The sequence below is a fragment of the Melospiza melodia genome, chromosome 19, assembly GCF_035770615.1.
Source record: "Melospiza melodia melodia isolate bMelMel2 chromosome 19, bMelMel2.pri, whole genome shotgun sequence".
NCBI classification, from domain to species: domain Eukaryota; kingdom Metazoa; phylum Chordata; class Aves; order Passeriformes; family Passerellidae; genus Melospiza; species Melospiza melodia.
Window position 1 is genome coordinate 15681370 of NC_086212.1, and position 13711 is coordinate 15695080.

General features: G+C 43.6%; 1 protein-coding gene across 3 annotated transcripts in view; it reads right to left on the reverse strand.

The window, feature by feature from the left end:
• ARFGEF2 (ADP ribosylation factor guanine nucleotide exchange factor 2) overlaps window positions 1-8390 on the reverse strand; it is a 33638-nt gene extending 25248 nt beyond the window's left edge. For 2 of the 3 annotated variants that reach the window (XM_063172678.1, XM_063172679.1), the window contains exons 1-5: window positions 8209-8390; window positions 2903-2933; window positions 1968-2091; window positions 1092-1238; window positions 80-259 (exon numbers count right to left, since the gene is read on the reverse strand). In XM_063172678.1, coding sequence (XP_063028748.1) covers window positions 80-259; window positions 1092-1238; window positions 1968-2091; window positions 2903-2933; window positions 8209-8347 — 621 coding nt within the window. In that variant the 5' untranslated portion in view covers window positions 8348-8390. The remainder of the gene's footprint in view (window positions 1-79; window positions 260-1091; window positions 1239-1967; window positions 2092-2902; window positions 2934-8208) is intronic. The other variant, XM_063172677.1, reaches the window with a different exon arrangement.
• Between the last annotated feature and the right edge of the window lie 5321 nt (window positions 8391-13711).

The following is a 13711-nucleotide window of genomic DNA, read 5'->3' on the forward strand; positions in this document are numbered from 1 at the left end:
AAAAACAATAATAGTAAAAAAGTTTTCAGTCATTTTCAAGCCTAAACATTTGAGATGAGAAAAAGAAATAGCTACTTACAGCTTGGTTTTCCATCCGTGTAAAAATTACATTTAACATCTGTGTAAGGGTAGCTTTGGCAGTTGTCTGGTTAATAAGATTTTTACTGGCTAGATAGATGTTGTAGCAGGTTCTAACAGTTTGAAGAATTGTTCCTTCATGAATTTCTATATATGGAGATGTTACTGCAGTGAGAAGAGCCTAGAAAAGTCCATAACACAGTAAAAATGAAACCTAGGCAAGTAGACAGCAATGCTCCTCATGCATGTCTTCCAAAATACTCACTGGGTTTGCTACTAAACACAGATATAATTTTTTTTAGGCTTTACAAGCAACAACACTTCAAATCAAAGAAAGTTCAAAAGGACTTCCACATCTCTGCTCTCTCCTGAGCTGTTCTTAGAGGGTCTTATCAAAACTAAATTTCCACCAAGTGAGATACTCCACCTCCAAAAAAATTTACTAAATTCCATAGCTTCATTTCCACACAAGAGCCAATAGGCCTACACTAACGTCCAGTTGGATTACTAGAAGTTCATGAACTTCCAACCTCAGCTACAGCAGCCCAAGAAGATTTCAGAACCAGAATACACACTACTGACGGACATTACTACGCCTTGTTTAGAAAATACACTGGCAAAATGGCCAGGGGAGCAGACAGGCTTGAACAGCATTCCATGGCACTGCATCCCAGTTCCAGGGCCTGCTATTAGGGCTGAAAGCAATTCCCTGGCCTGATGGAAGTAGGCATAGCGAGCCTCTATGAGGAGCACCAATTTGTCTGAGATGGTTTATCTCAGAAAGGACAAACATTTTTAAAATATTCCTTTACATTCTGCTCTCCCAACAGGAAGTACATTTTCCTCACCAATTCTGCCCTGGTGGAAGCCTCCCTGAAAGCAGCAACACACAGGACAATGTAAGAAATGGAGCAAATGAGCCCTCAGTAATATTTTGTCTTTTTTTTTTTCAGTTACAAAATGAAAGAGAGAAAGCAAATGAATGTTGCACCAAAATGAATTGAATAAAATACCTTAATTATCTGCAGTTGTACTCCTTCATCTGTTTGAGGACCCTGAAAGCAATTGCAAATGGTTTCCACTATTCGGTCAATCAGCCGTTTTCCGGGCGCTCCGCTGTCCGGAGCATTGCCAGTGATGTGCCCATATGCAATGAGTTTCTAGATAGAAAGAATGCAGCTTAGATGACCATATATTGTTAAGAAAAACAGTTTAGCACAGCATAAAAAGGTGTGTTTAGATAGCATACCTCACTTAACTAGTTTTAATGTACAAATTTAACACTATCTACAGTCTGGTCAGCAAATACTTTTACTGCTCATATATGTGGACAAAAGAGATTTTAGTACGACAGAAAAGCTTTTTCAACTTGAGCCATTTCTTCATAACATAACCAGAGAAAAAAATTTAAACACCAGAGTGTGACTTCCTCTGTCACGTCAGCACCACAAGAAACCCCTTGGTAACACTCCTCGTAGAGCACGACAGATGAAGCACCTTTACTGCCTGGTGTAAGGATCCCCCAGCCCCAGCAAAGGGGCTACAGCAAGGCAGCCACACTCCTCCCTGTGCCCAGTGCCCGGCCGAGTGTGACCCCAGGCAGGGCCTGCCTGCTGTGACCCCGGGGTGGGGACCCTCCTGCTGTGACCCCGGGGTGGGGACCCTCCTGCTGTGACCCCGGAGCAGGGACCTGTGTAGTGTGGCCCTGGGGTGGGGACCTGCCTGCTGTCACCCCAGGGGACACAGCCTGCCTCCTGTCACCCCAGGATGCGGACCTGCCTGCTGTCACCCCGGGGCAGGGCCGCTCCTTGCTGCGGGAGCTGCGTGCCAGATCTGGTCACTGCAGCTTTCTCCATCTCACTCTGACCAAGCTTATCCATAACACTTACCTGTAAACAATCCAGGGAAGTACTGACAATGCGTGGAGACTTTGACTGGCAGGCCAGCTCAAATGGAAGGAAATATTTATCTGCTTCAATGAAATTTGCTTTTGGTGGAGCAGCAGTGCCTTCTCTAGGTCAGATACAAAGAATTATTAATTTTTCTAAGCATGTATATCACAGTAAAACACACTTTCTTCTTTTTTTGAATTTAAAGCTAAATAATGCACAGCAGCATACAAATGTACTGCAGCTTTCCTCCATATACTTTCTTAAACAAAGATCAATTTTCTTTAAAAACCACAAAACCCATTTTACATTTATTTATATTCTATCTGATCTTTTTTGTATCTTCTTCAGCTTAACTCTTCCCTCGCTATACTCCAACACTGTCCCACTACCTGAAATATTGGAAAACTCCTACACAACTGCTATATCTACCCATGTTAATCAAAATGGATTAAACAGTGCCCATAAGCAGAACACTAAGCAAACAGAAACACATCTGGAGACCCAGTTGCTCTTTTTCAATTATAGCACAGTGCTGGAAAACTTTTTTAAAACTTTTATTGCAGCAATATTTAAATTGGTCTTCTTGATCTAGGTAATAAAGAGTACATGCTATCAAACAGAGGGTATGTACTGCTCCCCATAACTTCCTATCAGGCTACTGAGTCCAGTAAAAGGAAGCAAAAAAACGGCACCTTTTAGAAATTTCACAATTTATTTTCCTGGTGAAATTCATAGGCAGTTATGGCTTGAGTACCCACAGCCACAAACATTGTGTAAGTGAAACACACAGGCCAGCCACGTGTTCTTGGCAGAAAGGTGGGTCTGGGTATTTACAAACTCACTGTTATAATGTATATACACTCTTACACTTCCCCAAAATTATTCCATTTGTTCTTGTCACACCCTTCTGTTTAGAGTAATTAATAATTTACCTTTGCTTTTCCAGCTCACTTTTTATTTCATCTGGAAGAGAAAAAAATGCAAGCCTTAGTTATCATTATCAATAACACAGTAATAAAGCTAAGATGTTTAAATCCAGTTTTGCACTTCAGTATTTGCTAGTCCATTCCTGTAACACCTCGGCTTCAGAGATCACAGTTTCACCAGTTATTGAAAGGTGTAAGCACTGGGGCCTTGGGGCTTCAGGGTCAGTAGGAACTTTGCAGCTCTGTGACAGCCCAAAGCCAACACAACCATCCCCTGATTCTTTAGGCTTCAACAGGAGAGGAGACAACAGAATGGAGGCTGTTGGTAAGAAATGACCAAGGTTTTCTGTGCCAAACAGACAACGTAAATCTTGCACAGCATCACTTCTTAAACCACTGTGTTTTTAATTCCAGGATCCAGCTGGCCTACCAATCAGGTGACTAGTCAGAAATTCAGGCCTTTTGATTTAATTACCTTCCCCACCTTTAACATCATATAATCCAAAGAGCTACTGACAATGTATGTGACCCACCAATGAATTGTGCCCCAATGTATTGTGTTTTGATTGCCTTGCTCTTAGCACGGCGCATTCCCATAGCATGCAGGAACTGCTGCTTAAAACATGGACTCTTCTGGGTAGCTTTACACCTTCGGAACGCTTAGTCCTGCCTCCAGGTCTTGGCAGAGAAAGACATATTTTAGCTATAGCTACAATCCCAAGTACAGCAGGATTCCAGGGTCAGCAAAAACATAATTAATGCTGTATTTCACACACCCTGTAGAACTAAGGCATACAGAGCTTTTTCTTAATGAAGAAATTTTTCTAATGCAAAAATTTCCACTAAGTTTCATTTTCTTTCAAGGAGATCATTTCCCCCCATACTGATTGTTTTGCAAAGTAAAGAACATGTTGAACTGAAAGATTCATAAAGATTATAGTCTTAAGGAGACATGATCATGCCCATCTTTACTGATACTTGTCACAGATCTTGCACTGGAAAAATAGTGCAAGAATAATATCCCATATTAGATCAACAACAGTTTAACTCTCAGAAGTACTCTATAAACAGCAACAAAAAAGATCAAACCAAGGCCTGACCAAGTTCCCCACAATTTTATTATAATAAAAGCTTTTCTAAAGACATATGAAAATATCTTCACCACAACAGTATTTTAACAGATAATACTGGCAGAAAAGAATAAATGAAAGGACAAAAGGAAGCTGCAGGCACACTTCTGCTACTGATTGCACCAAAACAGTTTGAAAACCTCCACATCTGAAGTACTCATTTGGTGGTCTGACCATCACAAGTGAGTGAAACAGAAATAGTTGCCTAATTGAAGGCTGCTGCCAAGAACAGCTTGCCAAGCCCTAACCAGACACAGCCAGCTTCCAGAAACCGCCCGCCACTGGTCCTGTTTTCCTCCAGTCACAGGAGTAAGGGGCACAGCTCAGCTCCCTCCTGCAGCTACAGAACAGAGTCCCACTATTGGTCAACATCTTGTCACGCCAGCACAATGCTGACCCTTCACTTAGTGCTTTAGGTACCAGAGCTCCCTGTCTCTCCCACGGCGCCTCCTTCAGTCAGAAACATCTTCAATCCCTGCGCTGCCCATCTAAGTCCAGCAGCATTCCTCCCAGGCAACAGACCTGGAACAAGAATGGCCTTGCAGCAATTTCTTCCAGAGTTTCTGGCCATAAAAGCAGAATAAAGCTGACATTGGGTAGCTGCCTTTCTCTAGCAGATGGATAGGTTCAGTTCACTTGTATTGAAAACTACACATTAAAGCAGAGGACATTTGTTGTCTGCCTGCAGCTCAATGACTGCTCTGTGGCCTTAGAGTCAGGTTTGTGTCAGTGGCAGCAAGCAAGCCCCTGGGCAAAAAAATGGCTTGTGCTGGCACAAGGACATGGGCCATGGTCCGAGCAGCAGGCAGCAGGGCCAACACAAACACGTGGAGCAGCAGCCAGAACTTCCCTCCCGCAGGACAGTAAAGCCAACCGCATTGGCCAAGCCCAGCCTGCCTTGGACTCCAGGCAAAGCCCAACAGGTATGGATCACACAAGGCTGTGCAGAGCCCCTCAGAAAAGGGCCGGGGCAAGCCGCAGTCTGCTCTCTGCCCCAGCGCTCTCTGAATTCGCTGGACAAGAGGCCAAACAAAGAAACACCACTTACTTTGGACATCTGTCATTTATACACAGAGACTTCCTAAACACAAAACCAGATTCCTAAGTGAAGGCAGGGCTGAAAAGATTTTAACTTGTTAACAAGCTAACTGAACAAATTCTGTTGTTCACAAAGCTTGAAGATCTGTATGTGGAGCTGCCCAGGCTATCAGAGAAGGCTGCAGAACTGGGGTGGCTGCACAGTATGTCATTAAAAACAGCCCCAGTAGGGCAGGGGTAATAGTTTATGTGAGTGACCCAGATGCACAATTATGAACTGTGGGGATACAGACTGTCAGTATTCCACTGCAAAATTTTCAGGATAATTTCAGGAGATTTATTAAGAATCATGTGTACGTGGAGCTTCATGTAAATGAAAATGCTCATTATGCAACTATTTTTATACAATAAAATGGTCTGTCGAAAACAAACTTTCTTCAAAACAGGGTTTTCTAAAGCAGAGCAGAACAGAACAGCTTCTCTGTTTAAAACCCTCAATTTCTCCCAGTCTCCCTCAGGACTTACTGGCACTACAGCTACAGGAGACAACCGTTACACCTACTGATGAAGCAAGAGACTGAATGAAGGAATCTATTCAAACTCTGCTTACTTAACATTAACACTGTGTATTTCAAAGGAGGGCATGGAAAGAGGCAAAAAACCAAAAAAAACACCACTGTGAAGTGTTTTGTTCCTTTTCCTCCACACTTGTGTTTCTGTCCTTTATGCACCTAAGTTACTTCTGATTTTTACAAGGTCATGTGTATTTTGCAGTGCAAAACTGATCAGTATTAGCCCAGTGAAAGGACTGAATTACAAGGAAAAAAGGGTAAGAAGAATTTAAATTTGGAAAACTTAAAGCAATTAAAATTTAAAAAAATTAAGAAAAATTAAAACAATTAGAATTAAAGAATACCTATATTTCCTACACAAGAGAGACAGCAACATTTCATAGTAATTTACCTAAATTCTCAGGAGCTACATGTACAAATTAATACAGAACTCATGTAAGAAAACAAGAGCATCATTCCCACAGTTAGAAGCTTCTTTCTCTCTCACCAAACAACAAATATAAAGCATAGATAAGCAATAGAAACACTACTGCAGTAACACCATAGCAGAAGCCATAAAAACTGGTTCATTTCTATTAGGCAGCTGTAGAATACATCCATTTCTCCCTATTTGGAAAAAAAAAAATCATCTTAGATTCCCTCGTCCCAGGAGTAGATATCAGCTACACATGCTCCACGCCTGTGTTGCCTGGTTTATAAGTGGCACAATGCCACAAGGCTCCAATAAAAACACCGCTGCATAGAGAAGACTGCACAGCAAAAGGGATTTAGTAAGTAGAAATGGATTATCTGAAGTATTACTTGGAGAAAAGTGCAGCAGACAACAGATGACACAATGACCACTTTCATAAAGTAACTACATTTCTTTCAAACAGAATTAATTTTATTCAGTGTTAACTGGACTTTTTATTATTATTCACAGCATTGAAGCTTCTTTCATTCCTGACAGTTTCTGCAGGTTATAAAGTTCGGCCTGAATTCTTCAGACTGCCAGTAACATTCTTCCGACATTTCCTCACATATTTACTATTGCACAGAACTTGAAAATTAAGTTTACACTTTTGGAACTGTCATAGTCTTAGTTAATACAAAGTATGTGCTTAATTAAAATTAAGTATATGGAAATAAGACTGATTTTTTCAGTCGAGAAAAGAAAAAAAAAGGCTCAATCAAAATAGAATAAAGTTTGGGAGGGAAAATCACATGTAAATAAAAGAAACCCCATTCCTGTTAGCAACCTAAAATAATCAAGTAATATTCACCAAATGTAACAGAGATCCTCCCATACAGTCATTCAGGCCCCTAACAGTTGGTCAACATAAGGTTATCTCTTTATGCTGATCTCTGCTTTAGTCCAAGAAAGCCCACGGACTCCTTTTCAAAGCAGGTTTATTCTGTCCACCACGAGAAGCATTAGCTCCCCTGCCACAGGCTGCACCTTAGAACACGCAGGCACAGCCATAACCCAAGCGGCAGGTGCCAACACTCCTGCTGCACAACACTCCTCCCAAAATCACCGCCTCCAATGCCTCAGCAAGCACCGGCCTTCACCAGGCATCTTACAAGGAAGTTCCCTTTCTCAGCCTCTAGATATATTTATATAGCAGCAAAACAGGTCCTCAGCCCAGTAAATGGGTTCAGTGCATGTGGGGGCAGCTGGGGAAGAGATCAGGAAAAGGAACTCATTAGGAAAAGCAGTCTCTAACTGCTGGGGCATATGTGTTTACACTACAGGAAGCTCCTGCGGATCTCTGGCAGCAAAGACTGCTGGAAGATAAAAATGACAGCATTTCTTTAAGCTCACTCTGCCTGAGACAGAACTTGCACCTGCCCAGCCTCCTTACATACCCAACCTGTCTTTTCTTGTCTTGGATACACGAAATGCTCCCAATTCAAAGGAAATTATTGATGGGAAGCAACCAAAGCTGAAAGAGAAATGTCACTTTTGCAAATTAAGAAAGGGCCACAGAGAACTCCAGCTGCAGAGCTCTACTATTCTCCTCAGTTTATCTTTTCCCTCTCTGTGACACAGAGATGTGTCACATGTTGTCAGAACTTTTACCACAGAGACCTTTACATAGCTTGTATTTGCAGATTTCAGGACCAGCCCACCAACTTCACAAAAAGCGCTGCCAGCTCTGAAAACATCACAGGTATTACGTGTACTTGGCCAAAATGCTAACAGTCCTCAGCCAGTCCGAACACGACCTGGAGATCAGGTCAGATTTAACATCCCGAGAAACTCTGGGACTCCGTAAGTCGACGGCCTTAAAAACTCTTGTTTCCTAGTCCAAAAACTGCAATTAATTTTCTCAAAACCGAAGTGGCAAGACCAAGACCCTCCTGTTTCACATCGAGACCAGAACTTATTAAAACAGGTATTTGGGGGCTTTCCCCTCATATTTGAACGCCCTGTACTGGAGGGAGAACTCTCTCCCTCCGCTCCAAGGTCCCGAGAGGATCTCCCGCATCCTGCCGGGACGCGAGCTGGAGGGCACATGTGCCGGAGGGCTGGGCCCCTTCCACCGCCGCGCCCCGCGTGCCCTGCGCGGGCCGGGCCGGGCCGACTCACCCAGCGCCACCTGGCAGGCTCTCCGCAGCTGCCCGTGCGGGGGCCGCTTCGCCTCCTTCTCCGCCAGGATCTTCTCCAGGGCCCGCGACACGAACATGCTCTTAGTGCGGGCGTCCTGCTCGTGAGCCGGTGGCTGCATGACGAGGCGGGAGCAAGAGCCGGGCGGGCGCTCGGGCCCGCGGCACCACCCGGAAGGGACGCGCCTCCCTCAGCGGCCGCGCCGCCGCCGCCACGGCGCCGCCATGTTGGCACCGTCACGTGACTCGACACGGCCCTGGCCCCGCCCGCAGGGCTGCGCGTGTGGGGGCGGAGCGAGGGGCGGAGCCCAGGGGGTGGAGCGAGGGGGTGGAGCGAGGGCTGAGCCAAGGGCGGGGCGATGGGCGGGGCGGAGTGAGGGGCGATGGGCGGAGATGAGGGCGGAGTCTGAGACTGAGGGCCGGGTCCGTCGTTCTGGAGAAAAACTGTAAATTACTGCCCGGGAGGCCGCCTTGGTGGAATGTTGGATTTTATAACGCTTCTAACCTAAGTATCTCCCCATTCGCATTATCCCTGTTAACTCTCCCACAGTCTTGTAACGAGGCATGGAGAGAGAGCACGTCTGAAAGAGCCAAAGTCATATATTAATGAGGACTCACTAAAAATTAAATTTTCAGCCACAGAAATTAACCCTCTGTTAATAACCTTATACCTAATTGAATCTTCTCCCTTTACCCTTTGCCTAGGTAAAGCACGTCGCAGCTGAAATCCAGCTCAGGGCTCCAAAGCCAGCAGGACGTGTGTCCGTGTTTACTCCATTGACACCCTCCTCGCTCTATTAACCACCACTGCACACAGACGTCACTTCATGGAAGTTCCACAAAGGTCTCCTTCAAATCCACATGGCCACATCTAATGGAGAATACAGGAGCACATTCAGTTCTCTAGATTGCAGTTTTGCTTCCTTTTTCTCAAACAGCAGGACTCTAACTCTTAAAATGTCATCAATGGACCTTTAGTGTTGATTTGTCAAGAACTGCAATTTTTGTCCCCAAAACCACTAACAAGGGTTCTGAACATCTGTGCAAAGCATCAGTTTAGTATTATTTCCCAGGGAAAATTGACTTGTGCTTGTATTTTCAGACACATATTTTCTAAATATGCTCCCAGTAAGAAATGTGACTGCAAACCCAACCTCCAATGTACACATCTGGATGCTCCTTTCACTTACACTGCTGCTCATTAAGGGTAATTCTACTGTTATCACTGAAATTACAGGGATGCAGAAGTGACATAACTAAAAGACAAATAAGGGCCTGAATCTTTTTTGAGAGTTGCTGACTTAGTTATTGACACAAAAGGAGGCTGTAATTACTGTCAGCAGCATTGCAGAACTAATTAAGCAGCAGAACTCTTCACATATTGTCAGCCAAATTATCAGTTCTGATTTTAGGGTTTTTATCATGGGACAGGATTAGTTCTCAGGAGAGAAGCAAATGGATACAGGCTAGTTTTCAGAAAATAGATTGAACAGATGGTTTAACAGAGATTTTTTTAAAAATTTCTATCGGGCAAAACCCCGTTTTTGAAATCATGGAGTAGTATCTGAATTCATAGGTGTAAGGCTACACTGAGATTATGGTTTGGATTTCAAAGAGCCCAGATTCAGTAGCAGACCTCAGTTTCAGTGAGCTCTCCGACTGCCAGGTGAAGAGCACAGAGCTGGTGGATGACACGCTCCCCTAGCTAAGGTTTGGTTATGGCCAAGGGCTCCTTTCACCTGAACACCAAATGCACCTGGGCTTCCCAGCACATGGCATAATGCCTCAGTGTCTCCCAGCCCACATAAGGTCTCAACCACCAGAGACAGACAGTTCTAAAGTCTAATTAGGCCTGCTCAGTGCTCTCCTTACACTGACATGACTGTGTAATAACCAAATGTACTTAAAGAGTAATGGGGTTGATATCATTCTCACAACTATTTTCAAATATTCTTTTCCTCAAAGTATTTTAGGATTACAGTAGCTGATTTCTGAGGGAAGGATGTGAGTCATTTGGCTAATTCCAAGGCAATGCAGCCCGGTGCAATGCTGCTACTGAGCACAGCACTGTGCTGCAGAGCATAGCTGCACAGTGAGTGTCACTGGCTGCAGGCAAACAAAGAAAGAAAGCCTTTCCAGTGGGAGAGAAGGCAGACCAAGGGAGAAGATATACATGTGTCTGCATGCATCTGCTTGCCAGTGGATTCAGTGCCAATTACAAGAATTACTATTAAACTGCTGTAAATAGCTCATTGTGGCGAATGCGTCTGTAGTGCGAGACATAAATCATGAGCAAACAATGCCTAACAGGTGGACCGAGTTCACAGTTTGTACAAGCTACTTCCTTGGCAAGAAGCTCTCTGGATATCTGCCCAGAGGCCAGGTGCTCTGTACTGACTGACAGGACTAACCTCACAGCACTTTACCACTGGCATGTTGCTGCATAGCTTGTTTTAGGAAGGAAACCACAGTTTAAAAATAGATGCCGAATGGACAGGAAAATTCTTGGAAAACCAGCACTGGTCTGTATAGTAGCTTAGTTCCCAGTCAAACATTAGCATAGAACTTCTTTTCCCTTCTTCTGCCTATTTTCAATAATTTCATTTAGGACTGATTCTATTTATTCTGCTTGGCTTCCAGCCACTTTTCCTGCTGTCCAGTAATGTACTTATTAGTGGATTTCCCAGGGGGGTCCTCATTTGATTCACTGTCTCAACTTTCTAATTTTTTCCAGTTCAACACTGCATGCCCTAAAATCAATAAATACACATAGTAAAGAATTCTCCCACTGCTAGCAATATAATTAGATAACTACTAAGTGAGTAAGTATACAAGTATTTATGTGATATTAGCAAGGCATTTCACCATGATCTATATAGACAATGCTCTCCCTTTCATTCCCGCTATTTTCTTCAAATCCCAGTCTTAGACCATCTGTATCTTCTGACCCTCTGACTGCCAGCAGCCTCACACAGAACTTGCACTCCAGCCCAGAGAAGCTCTGTAATGTGAAAAAAGGACAGACAATATATCGAAACAGCACTGTGCAATGTGATGAGATTAAAAGAAAAATCACTTGGCAGGAGAGGCACTGGAGCTGTTTGTCCATGGAGCTGGGCCAGGGTGGGCAGGAGCTGCTGCTGCCAGCCCTGCACTGCTGCCAGCCCTGCATTCCTGCCAGCCCTGCACCTCAGACAGCATTGCACCTTAGCCAGCCGTGCACTGCAGCCAGCCCTGAGCCTCAGCCAGCCCTGCACCTCTGCCAGCCCTGCATTGCTCTCAGCCCTGCACCTCAGACAGCATTGCACCTTAGCCAGCCCTGCACTGCAGCCAGCCCTGAGCCTCAGCCAGCCCTGCACTGCTGCCAGCCCTGCATTGCTGTCAGCCCCCCATCGCTGCCATCCCTGCACCTCTGCCACCATTGCACCTCAGCCAGCCCTGCACCTCAGCCAGCCCTGCGCCTCAGCCAGCCCTGCGTTGCTGTCAGCCCTGCACCGCTGTCAGCCCTGCACTGCTGCCACTGCCTGCATTGCTGCCAGCCACCGCCCAGTTCTCAAACCTGACTGCAGCACTTCTGCTCGCTGCTGGGATTTGCCTTTTAGCCCAATATTTTACCCTAAAGTAAGTTACAAAGGATAATAGCAGTATTTTGAATAGGTGAGGTTTATGCAATTTTAAGTAAATACAAATTAAATTCTTCTTTCCTTATAAAGCCATCAGGACAGATCAGATTTGCCGTTCTCTCTCTCATAAGAGAACTTGAACTTTCTTATAAAAAAAACCTGAAATACATACTTTGGCTATACTCCAAATCTGCATTTTCATTTTTCTCACATTTCAAAGGATCGGCATCCTGTCTGCAGAAACTAGACAATTGCCCCACAGAATAATTTTGTTAAATTAAATAAATTTTGTTTTGACCTTTCAATCAAAACCAAGTTAGAAATTTTTTTTCACTTGTCCTGTCAGAAGGAGCCGATGCTGAGATCAGCTGTGGTACCAGACTCACGTGAAGGTATCGCAATAAATCACGTATGCTGGACGGAAGCAGACACAGACCCTTCGATGCTGAGCTGCAGCCTCTATTCCTTGTTATGATAACAAATAATATGTAACCATAAGAGGATGTGTTAGGAATATAACTATTCAGACAAGCAGAGATGCAATAGAATCTGAATATCAGACGTTAAATCAAAGTGTTCACGTATTCAAATATTATTGCCCTGATGGCCCATGTTATTGAACAACCATTGCTCTCACTGATAGCAGCATGTGTTTCTGATGAGCAGCAGTCCTAAACACAGTCATTTTAAGAGCTTAATATATTCAGGCTTGAAAATTTCCAACTATTTTCCTTTTATAGTGTTTAGAACTGTATCTAAGCCACAAAAGTCTGCAATTACCTAAATACAGAGAAACATTAGAAACAACATGTTTTGAAAACAACAAAAAGTGCATTTGTTTTTAAAGGATAGCAGCCAAAGTGAAGGAGCAGTTGGGAAAAATATTTTTGCCAACTCCTGCGTTTGCCTGCAGAGTGAGAAGTGTAATTGTTTAGAAAGATGCAAATGCAATTGAGTCGCTCCCACACCCTGAGGTGCTGGAGAGGTGGAAGACCCAGGGCTGAATAATCACTCACTTGCAAATTTCCTGTCTGAGAGGTGATAATGAGACTTTATTTGCCACACAAGCAAGTGCTAGTTGGAGTTGTGTGTATCCGAATGGCACACAACTGGCTGTTCCACGTTGTTTGTGCACAGAACAGCCTGCTTTGCACAGCACTCTGCTTTTCACCAAGGCAAGTGTATAATGAGGTAGATTTTGTTGACACAAACCTTGTACTCAGTAAAAACAAAGGAAACAGAATACTAAGCTAGTGAAGATCCTGGTTTTCAATTTTAGTGGGTTTTGATCAGGATAACTTCAATCAGAAGATATGAGTAACACTATGAGGAATTAAAATAAGTGACCTTCTCTCTGACCTTTAATCTGATCTTTATTTCTCATAACTTCTTGTAAGAAACTCAGAGTATCATCAAGAAATGTCCCTAGCTTTATCATACAGTACAGACCTTAGTCATGTATGTGCAGAACTCTTTATGTCTTTCCCAAAGGCAGGTCCTCGGCTCCTTGATTCAGATTTAAGAAGGCTTGTTTGCTTTCCTCTCAGCAGGAAAGGCTTCCTCTCTCTGCTCATTACTGAACTCATTTATTCTTGAGTTGCAGTTGGGTATTCTTCAGAGGAATCTTCATTGAGACAAAAGGAGCTTTGTTTTGGTTTGGCTTATTGTATCTTCTTCCTATTGGACTAGAATTAAAATGCGTAACTCAACAGGTCCAGTGAGCTATTCAGTGACTCTTATTTTATTTAAGCTTCACTTTCTTTGTTCTTGCAATGTTTCCCAAATGCTTTATGAGACTAAATGTTACTGGATCAGAAGAAACATATTGAATAAACTGAAACGTTGTGTGTAGAAATTGGGTCT